Source organism: Cylas formicarius, unplaced genomic scaffold, assembly GCF_029955315.1.
Source record: "Cylas formicarius isolate icCylForm1 unplaced genomic scaffold, icCylForm1.1 PGA_scaffold_1__22_contigs__length_36826433, whole genome shotgun sequence".
NCBI classification, from domain to species: domain Eukaryota; kingdom Metazoa; phylum Arthropoda; class Insecta; order Coleoptera; family Brentidae; genus Cylas; species Cylas formicarius.
This window is the reverse complement of record NW_026844264.1, coordinates 34,781,809-34,806,741: the sequence shown is the minus strand read 5'-3', so window position 1 is coordinate 34,806,741 and position 24,933 is coordinate 34,781,809. Positions and strand designations below refer to the sequence as shown.

The window sequence follows — 24,933 nt, the reverse complement described above, 5'->3', positions numbered from 1 at the left end:
CTGAGGATTTTTTACAGACCAACAAGTAAGAAAACTATTACCAACATTGCTCTTGGATTACCAACAGGACGTTGACCGATAACAAAAAACGGCCACCCCCTCTTCCACCAAGGACCTTTCGCACCCATCCGGCCTTTAACCGGGGTGGATGACAAAAACAGCGGAGCCGACAGCGATTACACACTTGAAAATTTTCACTAAACACTTAGGAAACGAAAACCACATAATTAAAATCGGTATCAAAATTTTTGGAGACTATTACAAAGGGTTTTGTTGGGAACGTACGGAGGTTAAACCGCTCACGACTGAATGTCGCCCGAGGTCTATTATAATTTCGAAATATTGGATTTACTTTTTTGTTGGTTGTGGGCTTGTCAGTTGGATAAAATCTTTCCACAACCCTCCCAGTGTCATTTATCTATGCGTCAGTTAAATGAAAATTTCTATCAAATTCGTTCGTAGATGATTCAAAAGGCTTGATTTCAGTTCCGTTTTCTTTGGACTACGACCGAAACGTTGCAAAACCCGACTTACAAAGTGTTCGTTGATTTAACGATTTAAAAATGTTGATAAAAGTAAAGGTGTGTTTATAGGTTATGTTGCCGCAAAAGAATTGTTCAAATGCTATTGGCACAATAATAGTCCCTTAATTTTAGACCCTCACAGGAAAAGAAATCGAAATAGATATCGAGCCAACGGATAAAGTAGAAAGGATCAAGGAACGCGTTGAAGAAAAGGAAGGAATTCCTCCGCAACAGCAAAGGTTGATATTTTCGGGGAAGCAAATGTAAGTTCCTCCTTTGGTGCATGGGATTCGTAATCGTGATACGATTCGTAGCATTTCATCGCGGTCTGAACATATATTTTGTATATTTTAGGAATGATGAAAAGACTGCCCAAGATTACAAAGTGCAGGGAGGTTCGGTCCTACATTTAGTTTTAGCTTTACGCGGTGGCACATTATTTTTGTCAATTGAATGTTAATTTTTAGCCTTATGTTAATTTTAATTGTGTATTAAGCGAAACAACTCAATAAATTTATGATTCAATTTATATACTAGATAATTTTGTATTTGCAAAATTGTTTGGTTGGTTTAAATTGTTGGTTTTTGTTTTTAGAGAATTATGGGGTTCTGGAATGCACTGAAATAAAAAATAATTTCAACATATATTTAGAACTTTAATATATAACAAACTTATTACAGGAAAAGAATTTATGTATTGTCGAAATAACATATACAAAAATGCAGATGAGCATTTATTTGTTACCGTTTAAACTAGAATGCTTTTAATAGGAGAAATTTATGTACAGCAATTATCATTCGAGAACCTAAAAAAAATGCTTTTCACTAACTACAGTCGAGATTATTACGTACCCACAAGCATGATCACAATCAATAGGACATTTCCCGAAATGTTTATATAGAAAATAATTCCGTAAGTACGTTATTAATTACTTACGCGAATGGTCCAGAAAATGCCAATAATTTACTATTAATTCATATTACCTTGCATAAAGGTAACCAATGTTCACATGGTGCGATGCCTCGCCAGCTAAGCAGCTAATAAAAATTATCACATTACATTCTATTCTCTGAACGTTTGAGTACGACAAATCTAGCCTAGGTATTTCTCACTGCAAGCTCTCACCACACCGTATCGTCTCCGTCAATCACAGAGATGCGAAAAGATCGTATTGGAATATCCCACAATAATTCTATTATCTAAATGCTAATACTAAAGCTACCAGGTATGAGTAGTCACAGTTAAAATTATTCGCACCTTTCGAGAGAAGCAATTTGATCATCAAAAGTATAATCTAAAGCGCTACGAGAAACAAGTCTTTCCTTTCGGCTGGTAACTATAAATCTGGAAATTTTTTGCCAAAAGACTCGGAACGCTCTGTGATAGGACGCGGGGGAAGAGAGCGCGGAAGCGAATTTTGTTCATTGGTAACTCAATGTGGAAGTTGCAAGTGCCCCTCAGTTTTACTAAGAAGCTGCGTCTGCGGATACAGTTCGTCAGATTTGTTACGGCAAGGGTTTTTGGTTCGGTTGTTTGGTCTATATACCACGGAAATTTAATATGCCAAAATATTTTACTAATTTATTTACTTCAGTCCCGAATCCGTGTTAAGGCACTATAACTATTAACTTTCACGGTGGTTTATCGACCGCCAGGCGCTATAAACGTCACGAAGTGAAACGGAAATTAGTCATCGACGATCTAACGACAAGGGAACAAGACGAAGGATATGTATTCTCGAAAATTCGGGCCTAAAAATATTACTTCACACTGGATCGCTTGACCGAGATCACGTTCATAGACAACTATATTATATTGGTTAGTTATCGCGTTCACGCGCTCGTGGTCATGGCAGAAACGCCGCAGCGCCACCTGACGACTTTTGGCGTTTCGGTTTTATATTGAAAATGTTCAAATAAATCTTTCGTCGCGTGAAGAATTACGCATGAAAGTGACATTATTGAGGCGAGTACTTCCGACACCTGTAGTTTTCGATAGTTTTTAAACGAAAACGCGGCTCGAACTCTCAATGCGTGAGGTAGAAAAACCGGTACACGTCTTTCGACACGCGTCACGAGTGCTAACGATGTAATTTGGGGTTAGGTTAGGCGCTGTTGCTAAACAAACGGTGTTTTACGTATAATTAATGTTTTCTTATCGCGGTATACTTTAAAAACGCCGAACTTCTGCGTTAAAACATATTCAGTTTAACGCAAACTAGAAAATAATAAGCGTATATAATTTTAGTAAACAGTTATCTAATATATTCGGATTTTATCAAGTTATAAAATAATGTTTTGTGCTTGTTTTATCGATTTCCAAAAGATCCAGATATAGAAGCAAATGCACAAAACCCAAAAACCGGATATAAACATTTATTTTGTGTTTTTAAATTGACTTTGTTACATAATTGTATAAGAACGGTGGAACCGAGTCCTGCAGCTTGCGTAACTTTCATTTTGTGGAAGTATGAATTTACATCTTTAGAAAAAGCAGTCTCTGTTTGTAATAAAGGTGATCTAGCTTGAAATTGAGTCACAAGCATCTACATCCCAAGAAGCATGCTTTGATGACATCGAAGAGACGTGGCGAAAATGTATTTACAACTAGTGGATTGTGGGTTTTTCGATCAGGTAAGAAAAATATACCTTTTTTTAAATATTTAGCAGAAAGCTGGAAAAAATTGCCAACACTAACGAAAAATTATTAAAATCGCAAATTTGGTCTGATACTGGTTCCAGTAAATAACAATAACAATGTATTTTCACGTGGTTCAAGGAATATTCCATCTCTATTATAAAATTTTATTTACCATAATGTGGGCCCATACTTAGAATAAAGCTACCCAACTAATAGGGGGTTATTAGGATATATGTAAAAAAAATAGGTACATACTTTGATAACCCTCAGTCGACGTTGAATAGGTTGAAAAAATATTTAAAAAATGTTAATATTTCAATAAATTTGGCAATGGGGGATATCACGATGAAGTGAACAATAAAAATTTTATGACATGGGCGGAGAAACAGTTATTGCCTCGAAAATCCAAACATGCATGTAAAAAAGGGATTATATATGTGCAATATGTGAAACATCTTGCAAGGCAACAATTTTCAGAAGTTACTGTCGAGGAATGGCCTGTGATTTGCAAACATGAAGAAACACAACAATGACGTCAACGTACCCTTTACTAAACAATAGGCCTCTAGCCCTCCGCATACCCATTAAAATCAAAAATAGTAATTGGAAGGTTACTTTAAATTACCGCAACTAATGAAAAATGGGCGTACCACTGTTGTCAATTTAAAAACACTTCTAAAATGCTCGGATAGGCACGAATGCGAAATGATAGATATTGGATATGGTGAAAACCTAACCACAAATTATGACGTCACAACTAACGACGTCTGATCGACCCGAAAAAAACGTCCACATTTCCGATTACCATATCGCAAAAACAGCTTCCGTCAAGGGCACATGTCATAAGGTATGCCGGTGAATCAGCATGCGCACCTTCGCCGGCTTCTTGTAGTTAACGTTGTAAGTGAGATTCTTTTTGTCGCTACTTAACATCGTGTCGGTGAGACAGCCCCCGTTCATATTTTTATACAGATAATCTACGTTGTAGACGACTTTGTTAATACTGTCGGTGGTGGAGTCGTCGCTCGACGTCGTCACCCCGTCGTTGTGAATCTCGGCGTTCACCACGAAATCGCGTTCGTCCTTGACGAAATTATCACTAGTATCACTGAAACCCTTCAACGATTGATCGTAACAATTGCCGTTGCTCAGAGAGAACCCGTCCGATTGGGCGTCTTTGATCGTATCACAATTTTCATTCGTCGCGTCACTTTTCGGGGCTTCTTCCGCGTCCCGCTTCCACACAATGACCACTCAATCGATCCTATGGGCCCCGGTGCGGTTCGGATCGGAATTGGTCTTGTAAATGTAGACTTGCAAGAGGATCAACAGGTCGATGGTGACCTGGAGGGATCCGCACACCCAGAACTGTACGGGAGCGTCCCTCAACAGGAAGTACGACGTCTTGAAAATGTCGCCGCACGTCCACAAAACGACCATGCTTATGCTGCAATTGCGAAAACGTTGAGGAAACATTTTAGTCTTGAACTCGTACCGTTAGGACGGGGGGCACAGGCAAGATTAAAATCATGATTTAAATCACTCGATTTTTAAAATCTGTTTTTATTAAGCCCAGTACAATCACGAATAAAAAGTAAAACACAACTCTTTAAAAAAATAAGACAACTGACATATATTTCGGGATTTGCAATAAAAAAACTACAAGCTACCAACAAATATCACTTTACTGTTTCTCAAAATATTCACCCGGATCATCAAAGCACTTTTCCCACATCGATTCGGGCACCTCCAAAACATGCTTTTTAAACGCATCAATCGCTTCTTCCGGTGTCAAAAATCGTTACCCACGTAATTTATTAGGTGCTAAATCAGGACTATACACTTTTTTTTTAATGCTCAAAAAGTTCTTTGTTTGCACTGATCGGTGAGAGCTAGTATTGTCATCGTGGAGATTGACTCATCTTCCGCGGTTGGTTTTTCCAATTGCTTCGAAGTCTTTGAGCGAACAAATGGTTGTGTACCATTCAGAAAAAGCAGGTTCCCATTTGTATCGAGGTGCTTCGCTCACGAACTACTTTTGTGTGCTTTGTCGATCGACTGCTGCTTACTTTCAGGTTCATATGCACGGATCCATGATTCATCACCTGCCACGATGTCATAGACGTGTTTGGAAGCACCGCGATCGTATTAAGTTCCATTTTTAACCGTCATAATTTTTTAAATTTATCACAAAAAATAATACAACACTCTTTCGTCAAAACCTAACCTCAAAATGTCAAACTTCCCTATTAAAACATTAGCGCCAGATGGGAGGACCAGTATATAAAAGGCAGCCCTCGTAATAATACACACTGTATGCTTGTGTATTTTCGTTGTATAGTTTGAACAAAAATACTAATTTTCCCCCTTTTTCTATCCCCGTCTCGTTCCTTGTATTGGAGTGTGCAAAAACCTAAAGTGCGGAAAGTTCATTCTACTGACCCCGAGGAAGCACTTGCACACAGGAACTGTTTTATTATTGGTAGCTGTTTCGCAATTTCTGGCTCATCTTTTTGTGATATCCACTACTGTATTCCATTTACGTTTTTTATTATTTCATCCGAAAACTTTATTACTAATGGCAAAAGTTTAGTGTTACCGTATAAATTATGAATTGTTTCTAAAGCCAGAGGGTCCAACATATAGGCTATAAAATGTAATGGCGTCAGTGCCTGCTTACATTGATCCTCATTTTTTTGTATTTTTGATAGAGGTAATTCTACAACATTCTCGTATATCGTAAATGTTTCCACTGCTCTAGATAGTAATGTTTTTGCTCTGCAAAATATCATGAGCAACTGGTATTAGTTTTCAAATGTTTAAATATGCTTGTGCTTTATGTTTAAGCCCAATATTTGATACCTTTTGATAAATGATCGGATCAATTTGGTTTCTGTTTTCTTCACATATTTTTAATAGTACATCTCACACATCTTTAATAATCAGCGACGATATTCCATCGCACATCACTTGGAACGACTATAGCGTTACCTCCTGCTTGACTGAATTTCGCTTTAGCTAAATGTTCATGTTCTTTGCGTCTGGTATTTGTAAGCCTTTGCGTAGTAAATTCAAAATATATGTAGGGCAGCCAGAAGTTTTAACTTGTCCTCCAAAGTTTTTACCATGAGAGCCATATTGTGATTTATATGGAGAAATTAGGTCACAAACTACTTCAGTGAAATATTGTGAAGTATCAGGTTTTCCCGAAGTTTTCGTAAAAAAGCGATCGTCCATCTTCAGTTGTTATTGTTGCTCATATAACTGGCTCATTGTGGATGTTTGATCACCCATCAATGGACATATTCACACATTTGTCCTGACAAAGAAGAAAAATATTTTGCCTTTTCCTCCTCATAGATGTCATCAAAAAGACTTGCTGATAACTTTTTTCTTGATGGCGTATACCTACCACATTAATAAGTGAATATCTCGAATTAGTAGCAAAAATTGCCTTTGCTATTTGTTTGTTAATCTTTTCTTTTTCAGTTGTTGATGTTACGCATTACGTAACTACTCAAACTAGGCCGATTTTCAGTTTTTTTTTCTTTTTCTTTCTTGGACTTTGCGGAAATTTCCAAAGGCTTGACAAATCTGTCGTGAGTGTCGTGGAACTCGAGGCAGACGTAGTAGCAAAATCTACAGAAGCGATATTTAAAATAATATAAATAAATAAAATTAAAATTTATAAGCTTACACCATTGTTAATAAATGGTAAACCAGCTACGCGCCCAATTTTCCTATAAAAAATTAGTAAAGGGTTTTATTGGATTTTATTACATTTACACTTTTTTTAAAATACGTTGAAAATCGTGTACATTCTTTCCTAAGATAAAGAAAGATAAGTAAAAAATAAAAATAGGTAAGTACCTAAAAATTATAAATATTAATATACGCATGAATTCAAATTTTAGCCAGAAAAAACAAAAAGGACATGACATTTTTTAAATAATAAATTCCTAATTCTTTTGAAAACGTTACTTCTATCTTTTACGAACATGAAAAGTCAAATAAAAATGAAATAAATAATAAGAAAATAAAATATTATTTACCTACCTGTATTCGTTTGTTGTTGCTTATTATCACAAACATCATGGTGTGTTTTTAAGTCTTTGTTTTAATGTAAAACTGTCATATGCTATTTTCTTTTCTTCCTGCCATTTAAATGTTTTCACCTAATGTTCTATTTTTCACTAATTGGACAAATCACCAACTCAATACTCAATACGCGACGTACGCGACAGCGACAATTTATAGATCGTGAATAAAACAAGAAATTTTCTTCCCAAAAGTGCGTTCTGAAGAATACTCAAAAAATCATGATTTTTTTTTTTTTTTTTAAGAAATCAATGATTTTTTTATTTTTTTCAATAAAACAACCACCAAAGAAATTTTCTCGCAAAAGCGCGTTCTGGCGAATATTTAGTACGTATATTTATTGTTTATAATGGTTTTATAATAATTTGTAATTTATTAACAAAAAAACGAGAAATCCATATTCTTATAATATTAAAAATAATCAATTAAAATTAAAAAAAAAAAAATTATTTGATTTTTTCAATAAAACAACCACCAAAGAAATGTTCCTGCAAAAAGCGCTTTCTAACGAATATTTAGTGTGTATATTTATCGTTTATAATGGCTTAAAAATAGTTTGTAATTGATTAACAAGAAAACGGGAAATCCATAATCTTGTGAAATTAAAAATAATCAAAATCAATGAATTTTTATTTTTTAAATAAAACAATCACCAAAGAAATTTTCTTGCAAAAAGCGCTTTCTGACGAATATTTAGTGTGTATATTTATCGTTTATAGTGGCTTTAAAATAGTTTGTAATTGATTAACAAAAAAACGGGAAATCCATACTCTTGTGAAATTAAAAATAATCAAAATCAATGAATTTTTATTTTTTAAATAAAACAATCACCAAAGAAATTTTCTTGCAAAAAGCGCTTTCTGACGAATATTTAGTGTGTATATTTATCGTTTATAGTGGCTTTAAAATAGTTTGTAATTGATTAACAAAAAAACGGGAAATCCATACTCTTGTGAAATTAAAAATAATCAAAATCAATGAATTTTTATTTTTTAAATAAAACAATCACCAAAGAAATTTTCTTGCAAAAAGCGCTTTCTGACGAATATTTAGTGTGTATATTTATCGTTTATAGTGGCTTTAAAATAGTTTGTAATTGATTAACAAAAAAACGGGAAATCCATTCTCTTATGAAATTAAAAATCAATTAAAATCAATGATTTTTGATTTTTTCAATAAAACAATCACCAAAGAAATTTTCTTGCAAAAGGACGAATATTTAATGTGTATATTTATTGTTTATAGTGGCTTTAAAATAGTTTGCAATTGATTTAAAAAAAAAACGGGAAATACATGGTTTTTATTTTTTTTTTAAATCGATGATTTTTGATAAAAATCAAAGTTTGCCCCACACTGGGGCACAGGGATGTTTACCTCATGCCTTCCGTCGACTTATTTCGATAATTTTTTACGAGCTGAGGAGCGCCGAGCATCGCCTCCGTGAACACGGCGAGGAACCCCACGATTTCCACAAAAACCATGTAGTCTATGAATAGGTACATCAGCAACGAGGAAGCGATCGTGAACAACAACATACAATCGAGGTAGGACTGGAAGTCGGACCAGTTCCAGAAATGTTTCGCATCGAAATCTAGAACAGACACCCGCGGGCACCCGATCGGGTCTCGGTTGCACCATAAAAGCGTTCAACACATGGATAATGTATGATTAGCAAATGTTGGATTTCGGTAAGCAGCACTATAATCGAATCAATAGGCAAAGCGAAGCAAATGAAATGAAAGCAGCACATGAAGCAGCAATTTCTTAATTATAAGCATTTAGGACAAATTTGACACAAATGAAAAGTGCACGACGCAGAGGAGGCAAAACGGTGCCTTCCCTAGTTGCATTCATAAAAATCCCATAAATTTATAAATAAATTGTGTGGGTCTAAGAAACAATAGGTAAAGTTATTAAAAATCTCGTAACAATGGCAAAGTATCAATAAAAAACACTTGGTATTGTTTCTTAAATCACCCGCTTAATTAGTAAATAATTGGCCCCTTGAAGAACAAGCGAAAACCGTGCAGGCCTATTACCGGAAATGGTTTCAGAGCGGCGTGTTTTGGATAGAAGGATAAGCCTCTTTGCAGCAGCAGCGTTTGCAACTAAATAAAAATGCAGTGTGACAGTTTCAAATTAGCTTTACAAAATATAGTTATTATATATCGCAGCGGAAAAATATAATTCGTAAGATTAAAACTGAGAAAGCGAAATACGAAAAGAAAAAACATGGAAGCAGAACATTTCATAATAAATTCCCGGCCTTACCGGTAAAAATTCTCTTCCGTGCCTGGATCAATTGTTTCCTGTTTCTGATCGTGACGCACAAATGAACCATGACAAACATCGTGACGTTCATAATGAGACTTTGGACTAGAAGCGGGTATTCGAAGTGCCTGCCAAACCTAAACGCTACACCCGTTAAGTACCACGGATCCGTCGGCTCCTTTAACGCCACTTACCAGAAAATTATTCGCAGCGTGTTCGCTACCAGCAAGGCCAAGCATACCAACAACGAGAATCCGTCGGCGTCTTTCGTTCTCTTTATCTGACGATATTGCGGTATATACGGGATTACGCCCCCGATTATCATGGCTGCCGCACTCACCCATCCCACTACGTGGCCGACCGTCAAAGATAATTCGTCCGATATCACCCAATCCATTTTTGATATTGCTGTTGTTCTCGAATTACTCGCGAGGAAACAATTACATCGTAAAAATTAACATTATGAAACTCGTAAATTGACAGGTTTCGGGTTTTGTGAGGTTAGAGTCGCGTCCACGGAAATTCAGCTTTTCAGCTTGACCTCTTGAAAAAATATTGCATATGGCCACTCGGGCAACATTTTTTTTATTCCGCAACTGCAGTATACTGGAAGGATTTTATATATTTTGTCATCATTCTGTCGTAAGCACTGCAAAATGGCTGTTTAACTTCTGTTCGTTCAGGGCAGAATCATATGTTTTTGTCTCAAAGGTCTGAATTGAATGTTTTGGGAACATCTTGGCGGTCTTTTTGCCATTTACGTCGGTTAGATGATGAATGGGCCCAGATGGTGAGAGGTAGAAGCGAAGCAGAAACCGTTTCTTTTGTGGTGCCGGTGCTGTAACCCTAGAATAATTGTGAAACTAATCCATTATATGACTCAATTGAAACATATCCTCGAAGGATGTGAGTAATGGGCGAGTGTCCAGAGCAATCTCGCCGAGAAAAGGATATACCGTGCCTAGGCCGTCATTTAAAATCTAGTTACCCATACATATTGTCGCCATTAAAAGCGTCTGACACTTAAAAGACGGTATTGAACGTTTAGGTGCTATAGCATATAGTCTTGCATATGTTACGATATGCATATGATAAAAAAAAGTATTGCGTCTTTCAAATAAGACCTAGCGAGTTTTAACAACCAACATGGCCGCTGACATTTAATCAATTTGACGGGTTTCAGTTTGGATCTTGTATTTTTTGCAGCAGTATTTTCTAAAAATATGAACATCGTTAAATGCTCATGGAAAGTGTTAAGTGTGTGGAGACGGCTGTTTAGAAAGAAAGTGTGGCAAAATGCAAGTTAGTGCGTGATATTTAGTTGTTTGTGTATCAAGAAGCAGGTTTGGTAAGAATTAGCTGTTAATGTTTTGCTTTACCACAAATACCCATTGAGCGACACTTTGAAAAAAAAATTAAATGAAAAACCCGGATACAAATTTTTCAATGAAATTTCCACAGGTTTCTGTATTTTTCATTAACAACCAACGCAGGAGAAATGTATATAGTAACCCAGATAATTTTTTTTTAAATTCAATGTCAAATTTTGTTGCCATTCGTCATAGTCGCTTAGAGGGGGGAGGAGGAGAAAAACGCACATATTTTTTATGTAACGGTATTATTTGAGATTACAACGCAAACATATATATAAAAATGTAAAAAAAAAAACAAAAAAAAACTAGTCCTACCAACGCTAAATCCCCGTCCAGCACTAGTAAATATTCCCCGTAGCTGCCGCGTACATGAAACCAAAAAAAAAAAATCTTATGCGATATTACTCTACCACCACAGGCTACACCCTGATCAGACCCGAGTCTATTTTATCGTATATTTCTTTCGTTAACAACTGATATCGGCCGTCCGGACCAAGATAGTAAATCTTGTCTGTTGTCGCTGTGGGATCGAAGCCCTCCCTTTGAAGATCGTTCTTCTTCAGCTTGTAGGTGCCTGAAAAATAAAAAACCTACCTAGCAACTTTTTAAATTGATTTTCTTTATTTCTATTTCCAATACCGTAGCAAATATGCCTTAAAGATTAAATAACCACGATTTCCACCTAACTTTAAATGGGGTGGCAGCAAGGGGTTCCGGTAAAAATCATATTCAAGAAATTTCGCTAAAAAATCGCCAGTTAAAATAATTATACTAACCTGTTAGATCGAGCTTGGTCAGTATCCTGATAAAAATAGGCCGGGCGTATGAGGGCAGCGCCCTTTTAAGCCCTTCAAGTAGGTGCCCGTTCAGGTCGACGGTGCCTTCGGGGTCGTGCAGCGCAGCCATCCCCGCCCTACCCTCTTGACTTCTCACTTCGACTCCGTAAACCACGACGTCCTTATAGTCGACCAGGTTGCTGAGCACACCTTCCACCTGAAAACGGGAGGGAGCGCATATCTTTATTGCGTCGGGCAGTTTCCTCCGAGAGGTGCAACAGGAAGGAATTTTCGCAGAAAGTTTGATAAGACCATAAAATATCAGAGGCTTTTAAGTGTTACTTTGTTAACGAGCAAACCAAAAAAAAAACATCCAGCAGTGTCTACAGCTCTACTAGCAAATTAAATACTAATAAAATAATAAATAAAAATAAATAATAAAAATGCTGGATCGGAGGTGGAATACCACCAGAAGAGCGGTTCTAACAAAAAGAGTAGTGGACATGAGGTCGCATGGCGAAAGAGGCGTGATACATTTAAATAATTTGGATTAAACTTAAGTTTACGTCGTCCCAGTTACCTCAGAGGTGGAGACGTTCTCGCCCTTCCAGCGGAATGTGTCTCCCGTTCGGTCCTTGAAAAACAAATTGCCGAACTCGTCGGCGACTAGGATGTCGCCGGATATGAACGCGCTGTCGCCTATGGCGAAGATGTCGCGGACGATCTTCTTGCGCGACGCCGCCTCGTCGACGTATCCGAGGAACGCTCGAGACGGGTTGCCCGGCGATATTTTCCCGATAAACGCGCCGGGTTCGTTAGGTTTGCAAACCTGACAGAGTCCCCTCGCGTCTCGTACCGGTTCACCGTGCTCGTCTACCCTGATGATCGATATCGGGTAGACCTGCGGTATGATCCGGGACACGAATCCTATGGCTCCCACCGTGTTGTCCACGTTCACTGCGGAAAAAGTGAAAAGTGATGGACCTGGCACGGAGATTCGCCCCTACGGTGGGCAATTCTCGAGAAATTAAAATTTTGGAGCAACGTAAATTTGAAAGGCGAAAGTGTGTCTAAGTTTTATTCTCGATCTCAGGTCCGCGGGAATAATGATCTGTGCAGAAATAATGTCAAAATAACATTGAACTAATCTTGTAACCGTAGCTGCATCGAAAATTAACAACGGGAAACTTCCTAATACTGCAATTTGATAGTAGAGTGAACGTAATTTCAGAATGGGACACTATCACGTGACCAAACGCGATCGCTTACAGCGGACGTACATAATTCATATTCTATACCATTTCTCTTTGGACACATATTTGTACAAATTACCTGGATATATAAAAAAATCAACCAACGGGACACTGTGAAATAAACACGCACAAATGAAAACACAAAATAGAAACACGTCAGTGCTGGGAGGCGAAGCAACGGCATTGGCTAACCGCTGCCGCAATCGCTAGTATGGGTTCTATCGAAGTCCCGCGAAGTCCTTTGTTATAACTACACTTCAAGGTGTGTTTTGTGACCGATTAATTCAGCGGTTTTTTCACAAAGTGTGTATTAGACTTCCCAATATGCTGAAACCAATATGCAGTGCTTTTCAAGGACATTAACCAATCTCCTGTCCAAACCTTGGGGTTAGATGGTGAGTTACAATACAATCTGGTATCTTCAGCTATACATGTCAGTATATGTAGTAAACGTTTTTCCATGATCTGGACAAAGACACTTGTTTATTTTGCATACCAATTTCATTTTGCGTATTTTCTTCGTCCGTGTCGCTTAGTCGTGGAATTTTTCTATAAATATCTGCTTCTCCCTGGTTCCTTCTTAAGCGGAGTTTCCAACTTTTCCTTTAGATTTCAGTTCGCGTCTTGGCATATATTTTTTAAATATATATACACCTTACGCTTTTTCCATAAATTGCATATTCTTTTCTTTCTCCATTCTCGAAAATTACTTATTCATTTTTTCTCTGTTCACTCTAAAGACACCGATTAAAAATTAAAATATTCCAACCTAAAGAAGAGGTGTTGTAACCTGTGCCAAATGGAAACAGCAATCAAAATAAAGCAAATAGATATTGGGGACGGCCACGTAAATAGTTTTTTTTTTTTAAAGCAAACGAGTACAAAACTGTTATGTATAATTAATATAATATATAAAAAAATCAGTAAAAAACGCAAAATTTAGTAATAAAGTAGATATTCCATACACTCATAACACCAGGGCGAAAAATGCAAATTATAAGGTTGTTCGGAAAGTCATTTCGTTTTTTCCCGTCAGAGGACTTAATTACGTTTTTTCGAAACCGACTTCACACTTAAGCCGCATAACCATTATATGTCTTGAGAGCTGATATTGCAAGGCTTGTGTGTGAAAAAGTTCTATTAATTCTACGCAGTAGTTTTTGGTTGGTGCCCTTTTAAATATGGAGAGCAATAAGCAGCATTTTCGTCATATTTTACTTTTTTACTTCAGAAATGGTAAAAATGCTGTCCAAGCGAGAAAAAAATTGACGGATGTGTATGGAGAAGGCGTGTTAACAGTACGCCAGTGCCAGAACTGGTTTGCAAAATTTCGATCCGGCAATTTTGATGTCGAAGATGCACCACGGTCTGGAAGGCCGGTTGAAACTGACAAAGATGCAATAAAGGCATTAGTTGATGCAAATCGGCAAATAACCACACGAGAGATCGATGAGAGATTAAATTTATCGAATTCGACTGTTTATGGCCATTTGAAAGGCATGGGCTTAACCTCGAAGCTCGATGGTGCCCCATGTCCTTACGGAGCGAAATTTGTGTCGTCGCGTTGACGTGTGTGATTCGCTCCTCAAACGTCAAGAAAATGATCCATTTTTGAAGCGGATTATTACTGGGGACGAAAAATGGGTTGTATACAACAATGTTAAACGCAAGAAGTCATGGAGCAGAAAAGATGAACCGGCTCAAAGCGTGTCAAAAGCCATCATTCACCAAAAAAAGGTGATGCTCTCCGTTTGGTGGGATGTCAAAGGAATCGTTTTTTTTTTTGAGCTTTTGCCGGACAATACAACGATTAATTCAGAAGTCTATTGTCATCAACTGGACAAATTGAATGATTCACTTAAAGAGAAGAGGCCCGAATTAATCAACAGGAGGGGTGTAGTGTTCCACCAGGATAATGCGAGACCTCACACAAGTTTGGTCACTCGCCAAAAACGTTTACAGCTTGAATGGGACGTACTGCAACATCCACCATATTTTCCAGATCTGGCGCCTTCCGACTACTATTTGTTCCGGTCCCTGCAAAATTTTTTGGATGGCAAAACCATTACCTCAAATGAAGATGTCAAAAACCACCTGAACCAGTTTTTTGCCAGCAACGACCAAAACTTTTATGAGAGGGGAATTATGTTACTGCCAGAAAGATGGCAAAAGGTGTTGGACCAGAATGGCCAATATTTAATTTAATAAAATATTTATTCATTATACGAAAACTGTCATTCATGTTCCCCAAAAAAAACGAAATGACTTTCCGAACAACCCAATATGTCTTGCTTTCCTTTTGTCGACTGACATAAAATGATAGTTTCTAGCCTACTCATCGATAGACGGCATCCCGGTCGCTTCTTCTCTGTGGCGTGCGTGACTCACCTATGTTCGCGTTACCCTCCGTCGCCCCGTAAAACTCGCAGACTTTTTTTATGCCGAACCTTTCGACGAACTCGCGCCATATTTGCGGCCTCAGGCCGTTACCGAAGATCATGCGCAGGTTGTGGTCCTTGTCGCCGGGCCTGCGCGGTACCGACAACACGTACCGGCACATTTCGCCTATGTACTGAGCGATCTGGAACAAGTGCGCGTGCGGAACCATGTCTGATCGCTGAGAGATACAGGGTGAGAAAGGCAGAGAAAGTATTTGATGGATCCAAGGACTCGGCCATATATATTCAACAAAGGAAATGTTGAATCGATACGATAATAGTGTAGCACCCGGTTTTAACGTAGAAAAAAAAATATGACGGACTTACCGTGCAATTGTACTTTTTGCAGTCGGGGAAGTAGGAAGACGCGGAGAATTTCTTGCGAATGACCACGGTGGACCCGTAGATGATCATTTGTCCGACGCTCATGCATCCGCCGGCCGTGTGATAAAGCGGCAGCGGGTTGTAGAACCTGTCGGAGGCGCGGAACCCGCACAACCACCCAATGGCAGCAGCGATAAAGATGTACCTTGAAAGGAGGTCGATTCTCAATCACCGCGCGGTAGTTCAAATGTACCGCACTAGTAAAAAACCTGACATATTCCCTCTATTTCCTAGTCATGTGCGTTAAGAGCTCAAATGTGGGACTATACAAAGTTCTCATTAAAGAGATACTATACTCCTTTGGTCCTAATTAAAGGGCAGGTTTAGAGGAGAGCCCTGCTTAGCTAGGTCACTGATGCACCGTTAATTAATTAAAGGATATTTTTGACATGTTGAAGGATAAAAATATTTCTGGCACAGTGCAGTGTGTCAACGTGTTTCAAGTTCAGGAGTCTTTTAAAAGTTTCCGTCATTCTTTACAAGTTAACCAAAAAACTGATGCGCCACTTTCTTTTTAAACGATTTCCGACTCTACCAGAACATTTAATGAGATTTAAGTTATTTCAAGAAACCATTGTCGTAGAAATGCCGTCATTGGTCAAATCGAAACCTCACGTGTGGGCATGTCGAATTTTTTTTTTTCATTGTTTCTCATAAGTTCCTGTATTATTGGCATAGGTAGGGCCTTTATATCGCTGACTGAGAGAAAATCCGGTCCATCAGCTGCGCTAGCTCTGAAGGTATGTAGAAGCTTCCCGCCGCCATTTTCAGAGGCCGTTGGTATTAAATTTTCTTTCTTTTTCAAGTTAACCCAGTAATATTTTATGCGTTACTATCAAAGTCTAAAAAGTCTGTAAAGTTACCTAGACGTGGTTATGACGGCGGCTTTCGGCAGTCCGGTGGTGCCCGACGTGTAAATGTAAAGCAGGTGATCGTGGTGGCCCAATTTGTCGGACACTTCGGGGGCGGACGCGGACGCGTCCTTAAGCAGCGCGTCCAAATTTTTGTACCTTTGATCGGGACTGGCGGCGTTGTTGTTGCAAATGATTTGATACAGTGCAATTTTTGGGTCGATTTTGTCCGCGATCTCCGTCACCGCTGCAATAAAAAAAAAAAAAAACGAAAATTGACCGCAAGTGGAAGGGAAGTGGGCGGGGCGCTTACCGTCAGCCAGTTCGGCGCCGAAAATCAACGCCTGACATTTGGCGACGTCGAGCGAATGCACCAGAGATCCGAATCTCTGGTTGGTGTTGATCAGGGGCACGATGACCCCCAGTTTTGAGAGCCCCAACCATATGCACACAAACTCGGGTCGGTTTTGCAAGAACAGGGCAACCACGTCGCCTTTTTTGTAACCGTGTTTCTTGAAAACGTTCGCGACCCTGTTGCTATATTCCTCGATCTGGAACGAAGGTTGTGGGACGTGGAAAACGATGGATATTGTCATTCTAGTATTATATCAAAGTGCCAAATGAGCAAAAAAAAAGTTTATAAGTGGTACAAGCTGTTCCAAGATGGCCGAGAAGACGCCGATGACGAACTTCTATTTGGGTTGGAAAAAATGAAGGCACAATATCTAGGGTGGATTATTTTGAACTGATTAATTTTCATAAATAAATAAATACTTATAGTTTTTGATAAAACTTAAAAGTCACCTTACTTTTTTAACACACGATGTATCTTGGAATGACAACCCATTTTGGCAGGCCTTGTCGACATGCATTGGTGTTGAGTAAAATCATAAAAAAATCATCCAACCTTCCGTCAACAACTTACACGGTCAGATATAAACCATAGATGCATTTATTTTCTTGTTTTGATAATTTTACATCGTGAATTATGCGTCAGTCAGTCAGTCCTACAACGTCAACATGAAAGTCAAAGATGCAAACAAGACTAGCAAGAACTAACTCTAGATTTTCTTTAAAAAGAATCAACCAACCAAAACCATCCCAGTTTGCATTGATTCTGTGAAATTTAATTGAAAAGTTAGGCTAAAATGTAGCGTTTTCACTGCCATTGTACAGTGGAAACCCGACTGGGGCTACCACCTCCATATCTATCTGGATGGAATGCTAAAGATGTGGTTTTTAAACCATGCCATTGCTGGCGTGCGTTTAGAGATGGATGGCAGACCTCGCCTATGAAGTGAAGCTGCTAAGCAGTGAGTGGGTTCAGTATAAGACTGACCCCATGGGATCAGCACATTATTTGACCCCTGATGGTTCCAAAACGTATGAAGACTATGAAAGATCTCAAAGAGTTCTGTACAACGATGATGATACAGATGTTACTTGTTCTGAATAGAATTTATATATTTTCGGAGTTTGGCGGCATTAAGAACGCGTCAAGGCGCCTCCAAGACTGTACCAAAACTAACCACATTACTTTAGCGTACTGTAATAGAGTAACACAAGCCTACAAAGCTGTGATAGAATGTCCTATTAGCAGCCTGCCGCCTCAAACACATGCACAAGATTGCCCTGGCCAATGATAACAATTGTGCGGATACCTGGCAGTATTCAAAAGTGCAGGCTCGAAGATATGAATAAATCACTTTCTTAAAGGACTTTATATGAGGGTTGAGCCTGCTAGGAAAGTGAATACTTAATAATGTGCACCGCAATAGACTTTCAGGTCAGAGCGTAAGCCTGAAATGTCATACACAACAAATCCTCATAAAAAACTAGATCAAGAAGTTCAAATATTGCGGTCGGTTTGGTTAGTTTTTAGTAATTTGGATTTTTTTGTCATTAGAACGTCCACAAGCCCCATTTTATTCTCGGCTCACCTGAAGAAAAGTCCACTCCTCGTTCTCATAAACCAGGGCGGGTTTGTGCGGGTGTTTCTTCACGTTTCTCGTGAATATTTGAGCCAACGTCAGGTTTCGCCTTTGGAAACCTTTGATTTCTACGAGCAGCCCGATATATTTAATGAGGGCGCTGAAAAAATACAGGCCGTAAGGATGGGGACGGATATTTTACAAATGTTCGCTTGCCGTATGTCTCGGGGGGCGGTCATAAGTGCCACGTAGAACCAGCGGTAGTGTCCCGCGGCGACATAAGCCACCAACGCGACCAGAACCAACTCTATTAGGAACAACCAACCGAAAAATATCCACACGAGGGCGGCGAGAGCGGCCAGAACCGCCAGGATCGCGGCCATGACCGCCAAACGTCGTATTAGCACGCGCAATGGCCGCGTTGTCGGGTCCGATCTTTTGGAAAGCGTCTCCGAAGCAGGTTTTTGTGCGGCAACCCCTTCTTCGACGCGCTGCAACGGCGATCCCGAGACCTGGCCGAATTTTGAGGTTAAGGTCAAAGTCTCCAGCGTAGAGATACGCGCGTGCAAGTTGAGACTTACGTTCTTTGGCCCAGGGGTCTAGATTTATTTTCCGAGTATCGAATCGGTAAATTGTAAAAATTACTTTCGAGGTCAATTCGGAGTATCATTTTTTTTACACAATATTTTGACGTCTTAAAAACCTGTTGGCGGATTTGCATTTGGGTTGCGTAACGTAACGTTGGTCGAACAGTAATATTTTCGCAAGTGTTGGACAATTAATGCGGATTTAATTTAAAAGCGCGCATTTGTCAGCCGTTAAATGTGCATCAGTGCCTAATTGGCGGAAGTTTACCCAGCATACTTAACGAACGATTTTAATTAATATCAAATAGGCGCGAGAGTTCCGACTATAATAACGACTTTAATGTGATATAAATTCGTTTGGGAATTACTTCGGTTATACGTGTGCAGGTTCCTAGTAAACAGTCGCCTCTATTTCGCATCACATAATTAAATTTGAACCGTAAATGGTTTTTTTACGCGTTATAAAACTATCGGGTCTATTATTATATGGTTTTTTAAAAAAATGCGAACGGGCTAGATTAATTAATTTAATTTGTTTAATTGGCCCGGCAATTTTATTCCATACATTGCCGTAGGTGGTGTTAAATTGTCCCAAAAGGTCGAATTAAGTTAAAAAAGATGTAATTCTGCAAATTACTCGCGAAAAGAACTAAATAAGCTCGCTAAATAGTTATTTATATATTTTTTAATATTGCGAATAAGTTTGGATCGTCGACTTCTCGGACACCCTCTGTATATACAGGGTGTTTAAAAATGGATTGCTTCTGCAAGATGCAAAGCCGCCAAAGTTTTTTCTCATTGTCTTTTTTTAAAATTTGGCAACCCTGTTTTTTAAATAGAGTTTATTCTCTATTCCGTAAGCGAAACAGCTTAAGAAACAACAAAATTTATATTTTTAGTTTCTTCATCGGAAAAAGATTAAACTAATTAGCGCGCCCAGGTTTTTCTTTTTACATCCATCCACAGAGTTTATTAAAAGAACACTTTCATTATATTTTATCCTGTACATTTTTACTTTTACTGCATCCGGATTTCAAAAATGTATAGGTACTTCGGATTCGAAATTATAATTATTCAATAATAATAATTATTCAATATTCAATGACCTTAGAAATCACCCTCTACTTTATTTTTAACACGCGCCCGTCTGTGATGGTGACGTCATAAACGATGCCAATCTACAGGGTGTAATTATAAACTTGTTCTTCTTCTTCCTCTTTTATTTCTATTGGTCACTTCTGCTGGGATCATTCGGACAATTTGTAAAACTAAGTTATTGTTTTAATAAACGAGAGTAAAACATCTCTCACATATACCTCTACATATTGATTGTGGAATTATTTCACTTTTTCAGCCATTCTATTTCCGTGAGTATTGCATTACTGGAAAAAAATCAATTTTACTTTTACTAATACTTCCAAGACGTGCCATATTCAATGGCGCTTCAGATCGGAAGGTTTGGGTAGCCATTCAAAAACAATTATATTTTACTCTTCAAACCATTTATTTACTAACTTGAACCCGTGTTTCGGATCATGTTCGGTTGCATTCTGAGCATCGTAATTTCCAATATCTCTTTGTATGGAAATCGGTCCATTTTATCCTGTATCTGATTGGCTTTGTTTCAGATCGACAAAAAGATCCCTAAACCGTGTTTCACAGTACTAAGTTGATAAATTGGCCTAAATTAGATCCAAACAGAAAAAATATGCTTTCATCATTCCAAAGAACCGTATTGATAAAAACATTTTTAAGAAATGAGATCTTTTTGCAAATTGTGACGTCATCCATTTCGTGGGCTTTTGCAAATTAAAAAAAAAACTAATAAATATTTCCTAAATAGTGCAGAAAGAGTAAAGTTACTTTTGTTTTAACAACAAAATCCGAAAACGCAACGAAATATTTGTTGACGTCGATACCGAAGAATCGGAGCACCCTGTATTAACCATTAAGTTAACTAATTTTTTTTTCGTTATTATCATTATAAATTCTGGTTATCTGTACATTTTCAGCCATTTGCGTAATACCGGGGGTAAAATGGACAGCTTAAAAAGTTGAAAACAAAACTATTCCATATTATTATAATTAATTTATAGCGTTATTTTTTCGATAATTCTATGGATTTAGGCTGTCAAAAATCTTATAAATACCAATAACAATTTTTTTAATCTATAGAAAAATAGTTACGAATCAGTAACTTCTTTTTAATTAAATATTTGTTAATAAATAATTATAATTATTATATATAACATTATAAATATGGGTGGCACACGACGAGTAGAAGCCTCGCCAAAATTTGATGGTTAAAAGCCACAAAAAATAATAAAAAGCTTTAGCTTTAGTACTTAAAATATCTTGACAATTATTGGAGGTTTTAAGAAAACTATATGGGTCACCTGAAGCGAGATACCCGGTAAGTTGAGCGAAAGCAACAATCCGTATTTCTAACGGCAAATCGTCGGTATAGTTTCTGCGTCCGCTCCGCCGTAATTAGCAAACAATAAACCGAATGAACTTTAGTCGGGCATAAAAAAAAATAGCGTATTCTTTGTATCGTAAGTAAAAGTCGCCGCGATTAACACTGGTGCACGGGACAATTAACAATACAGCGGACCAGATTGCGGTTTCACCCGTCTCTTACCCCGCGATCGTTCACAGCTTCCGCGGCGACATCAACGACCATGTTCCCTTAAGAAAGCGTCGCAATGGACGCCGAAAAAAAAGAACTCGCGGGTAGAGCAGCACTCACGCGTGCAGCAGTAACGTCGGCCGTACAATATTTTTTCGTATCCGCACATTCGCGATATTCAGTTCGGAACGGAGCTGCGCGACTTTCACGTAACCGTACGCCCCGTGCGCGCGTTCCACGACTAGTTTATAACGTGAAAAATTCGTCCGGAACTTTCTTAGTCGTACCTGCGCGTCGCTCTTGGATCGCGACCCCTTACCCATCGCTAACCGTCGAACCAGTTTGCGGCGGCGTAATTATACTCAGCACGCTATTATTCTCGGACCGTTGCCGAACGTATTGTCGTTAATATTGGACTCGGGGAATTGTACAGTTTTCTGGTCCGTGGTTTGAAATTAATAGCAATATAATTGTTTCTGTAGTTCTCCTACTAAATTTAAACAGCAATTCAAATGGTACTTGCGTAGTAAAACAAACAAAAGATATGCAGGCTAAATTTTTCCTTTTTCATGTGAATGATTCTGGAATTTTTGACCAACTTCGAAGAATTTTCTCTCGCTTTCCCTTCTATTCTGTGAGTAAGTAGTTTTAATAATTTGACCCAACTGAATAAGTGTTTTTGTTTTTATCTCGTGGTGGATTATGTTTTTAGAGTGCTGCCTTAGCTGTTCCCACCGGGTGGAGGCCAGATGGGCCCGGATGGTCGTGCTATTCCTTTTTTTATCGGTTTATCCAATCCAAACTTGTCTACAGTATTGAAACTGGGCGAATGATACTAGGAAATTGTTTTTTATTAACGTATAAGTGGAATTAATTATATTATTTCGTGGTTAAGCACTTTCTCTTTCTAGTTTTGCATGGTCATTAGTAGTATACAAAAGGCTTTCTAACCTTCAAATATGCCTTTCTTACCGTCAATTCCAATCTTAAGTAATGCCGGAATTATAGTAATTTACGATCACGTTATCTTTGTCTTAATATATTCCAAACAGCGGTAACTAAAGTTTTGGAAAAAAATGCGTGTCGGATGGTCATTCATTTATTTAGGGTTATGTAAAAAAATTTAAATAATGTCGAGAAAAACATACAATAGGTAGGTGATGACATTTTTTTTTACAAATAAGTACCTTTACAAATGCAACGCAGGGAAAGTTGCCCTAATTTTTCAATTTTTGTCCAACACAGTTGAAACACACACTTAATAGGGTGCCAAATTTATAGTTCCTCTCTCTCTCTCTACTTTGCTCTTTATAAATAGTTGGGCAAGACTACTATGGCCATTCGCCCATTACCGACATCCGTCGAGGATTTTCGCTTTTGGCCAGTGACCAACACGTACGAAGAAGAAATATAACCAAAATTTACTCGGCTGGCAAAAAAACGATTTTGACCGGCGGCTTCCCGCCGCTACCACCGCGGACCATCCGGGCCCATCCGGCCCTCATACCGGCGTGAACAGGGAAAAACGACGGGGCCGACGACGATTATTACTTTAAAACATACACTGAGCACTCAAAACACTAAATCCACACAGTGGAAACCGATATCAAACTTTTGGGGACGAATACAAGGGATTCTGTCGGGAACGAACGGAGGTTAAACCGCCGCGTGCAATGCTCCACCATAGTTCCTGTAAAATGTCTAGTGTTTTGGGTCAACCCAAGTTGAATCTTTGCGTTTATCTATGCACCAAAGAAGGAGAATAAGTAAATGTATAAATAATCAACTTATATTACAATAAAATATATCACAAGCCAAATGTAAAAAATGTATACACCAACACAGAATTTTTATGAATAGCGTTAGGGTGGTTAAACAATGTATAATAATGCTCCCGCCTCTAACTCTTTGGGAATTAGTTTATATATTTTTTTTCAACTTCGTTGATCGCCTCCAACAGGTTGACGTCGCTGTTAATTTTGATCCCGCGCCGTTGCAGATTATTCAATCTAGTCTCCAAATCCGTCTTCATGTCACCCTCCATCCACCATATTTTTGTGCATGCGTTGAGCAACGGTAAGTACAATTCCAGAAGCTCGCTATCGCTCACCCCTTCGTACCTGTACAAAGCCAATTCCGCCCACCGTTTGGCGTTAACCATGCCCGGTATTAAAACGGAACACCCTACCAGGCGGCACAGTGCTAACAATACCACCGGCGATCGGTCCAAAAATACCTAAATTCAGGTTAGGTTACGCGGGACCTACACCAACGTCTACAGAGTACCTTGTTTAGTAGTTTGAAATTTTCCTCGAGTAATTTTTGAGCCGCGTCGAATTCGCATTTGGCCAGCAACTCCTTTGCTTTGGTCAGTTCGGGTTCTTGCATGAATATCGTCAATGGAGCAGAAGTTCTTAACTTACTTTCGACGCATACATGTTTTAATAAGGACTCGAAATAAGTGCTTCTCTGTGATATGAGTTCGCTGTCGAAATTGCCCGTTAAAACTTTCTTTGGAAATGTTACGTTAGCCATCAGACTCGGGTAATCTCTTTTTAACGAATTGTACAAGTTTAAAAAGTCGGTATATCGCCTATCAATAACCGAAGGGTTTGGATCGTCAGTGCCGGAAATAAATCTTACTTGCAAAGTGTATATCACATATTTTTTATCACTATCTTCGGCAATTCTGGTCGATATGATTTCGAACACTAAACCCTGTCGATCGGCAGCTGAAAGGGAATAAGGCGTCAGTTTATGCGAGTGCGTCGACAGAGTTTTAACTTTATTACTTAACACCTGAGTCATTTTTCGAATTTAGTTAAAACATCCACACCTACAAACATTTAAACAAAATAACCTATTCACTCTGTTCATCCCAAATCTAAACGGTCATTGCATGACATTTTCAAAGCATAATAAACAAACACTTCAACGGTAAGGCTGTTCGATTGTTCCATGTATTATATGTATCCAGAAAATTTCCGAATTTTTCGTCAAGGTAGTAAATCGTGCAAAGAAAAACCTTTGCGAAAATTATGTTCTATTAGAGCACAGAACACAAATGGCGTGTTTGAAAATCCCAGGAAAGAAAAAGCACGGAACACAGACTTTAAAGGACGATCCTGGCGGAGTAACGTAAAAACATTCGCCGATTATCCGCAAAACACTAATAAT

General features: G+C 38.4%; 4 protein-coding genes across 8 annotated transcripts in view; 1 reads left to right on the top strand and 3 right to left on the bottom strand.

Annotated features, from left to right (window-relative positions):
- The first annotated feature begins 390 nt into the window (after window positions 1–390).
- On the top strand, window positions 391–1,135 carry LOC132696462 (NEDD8). The gene is made up of 3 exons (XM_060661284.1): window positions 391–581; window positions 657–787; window positions 879–1,135. The coding sequence occupies exons 1-3, from the start codon at window positions 564–566 to the stop codon at window positions 982–984; spliced, it is 255 nt and encodes an 84-aa protein (XP_060517267.1). The 5' UTR covers window positions 391–563; the 3' UTR covers window positions 985–1,135.
- Window positions 1,136–1,207: 72 nt separating this feature from the next.
- Window positions 1,208–10,040, bottom strand: LOC132696461 (solute carrier family 66 member 2). 2 transcript variants are annotated; one of them, XM_060661282.1, is made up of 4 exons: window positions 9,729–10,040; window positions 9,535–9,671; window positions 8,638–8,854; window positions 1,208–4,612 (listed from the first exon to the last, which is right to left on the bottom strand). In XM_060661282.1, the coding sequence occupies exons 1-4, from the start codon at window positions 9,929–9,931 to the stop codon at window positions 4,420–4,422; spliced, it is 750 nt and encodes a 249-aa protein (XP_060517265.1). In that variant the 5' UTR covers window positions 9,932–10,040; the 3' UTR covers window positions 1,208–4,419. The 2 variants fall into 2 exon arrangements, with proteins under 2 accessions (XP_060517265.1, XP_060517266.1); XM_060661283.1 differs by lacking the exon at window positions 1,208–4,612 and having other exon boundaries at window positions 8,712–9,371.
- Window positions 10,041–11,128: 1,088 nt separating this feature from the next.
- LOC132696643 (long-chain fatty acid transport protein 4-like) lies at window positions 11,129–22,051 on the bottom strand. 2 transcript variants are annotated; one of them, XM_060661592.1, is made up of 11 exons: window positions 21,769–22,051; window positions 19,122–19,139; window positions 18,757–19,052; window positions 18,550–18,700; window positions 16,923–17,160; window positions 16,622–16,856; window positions 15,702–15,903; window positions 15,325–15,517; window positions 12,264–12,640; window positions 11,684–11,900; window positions 11,129–11,481 (listed from the first exon to the last, which is right to left on the bottom strand). In XM_060661592.1, the coding sequence occupies exons 1-11, from the start codon at window positions 21,808–21,810 to the stop codon at window positions 11,327–11,329; spliced, it is 2,124 nt and encodes a 707-aa protein (XP_060517575.1). In that variant the 5' UTR covers window positions 21,811–22,051; the 3' UTR covers window positions 11,129–11,326. The 2 variants fall into 2 exon arrangements, with proteins under 2 accessions (XP_060517575.1, XP_060517576.1); XM_060661593.1 differs by lacking the exon at window positions 19,122–19,139 and having other exon boundaries at window positions 21,769–22,050.
- A 1,092-nt stretch (window positions 22,052–23,143) lies between these two features.
- LOC132696466 (sorting nexin-21) overlaps window positions 23,144–24,933 on the bottom strand; it is a 143,514-nt gene continuing 141,724 nt past the window's right edge. Inside the window, exons 2-4 of one of the 3 annotated variants that reach the window (XM_060661292.1) lie at window positions 24,549–24,584; window positions 24,043–24,488; window positions 23,147–23,992 (exon numbers count right to left, since the gene is read on the bottom strand). In XM_060661292.1, coding sequence (XP_060517275.1) covers window positions 23,672–23,992; window positions 24,043–24,488; window positions 24,549–24,564 — 783 coding nt within the window. In that variant the 5' untranslated portion in view covers window positions 24,565–24,584 and the 3' untranslated portion in view covers window positions 23,147–23,671. Of the gene's footprint in view, window positions 23,993–24,042; window positions 24,927–24,933 lie in introns of those variants that run through there. The other 2 variants (XM_060661291.1, XM_060661290.1) reach the window with 2 other exon arrangements.

Excerpts from the sequence above, each read along its gene's own strand:
- LOC132696462 (XM_060661284.1), top strand. Across the intron at positions 788-878 it reads ATATTTTCGGGGAAGCAAAT|GAATGATGAAAAGACTGCCC; the intron begins GTAAGTTCCTCC and ends TGTATATTTTAG.
- LOC132696461 (XM_060661282.1), bottom strand. The coding sequence starts at position 9,931 with ATGGATTGGGTGATATCGGACGAATTATCTTTGACGGTCGGCCACGTA. Across the intron at positions 8,855-9,534 it reads ACGGAAGAGAATTTTTACCG|ATTTCGATGCGAAACATTTC; the intron begins GTAAGGCCGGGA and ends TGTCTGTTCTAG. Across the intron at positions 4,613-8,637 it reads AAGTCGACGGAAGGCATGAG|CATAAGCATGGTCGTTTTGT; the intron begins GTAAACATCCCT and ends TCGCAATTGCAG.
- LOC132696643 (XM_060661592.1), bottom strand. The coding sequence starts at position 21,810 with ATGGTCGTTGATGTCGCCGCGGAAGCTGTGAACGATCGCGGG. Across the intron at positions 18,701-18,756 it reads ACCGCCCCCCGAGACATACG|CGCCCTCATTAAATATATCG; the intron begins GCAAGCGAACAT and ends GTATTTTTTCAG. Across the intron at positions 17,161-18,549 it reads AGGAGTGGACTTTTCTTCAG|ATCGAGGAATATAGCAACAG; the intron begins GTGAGCCGAGAA and ends CCTTCGTTCCAG.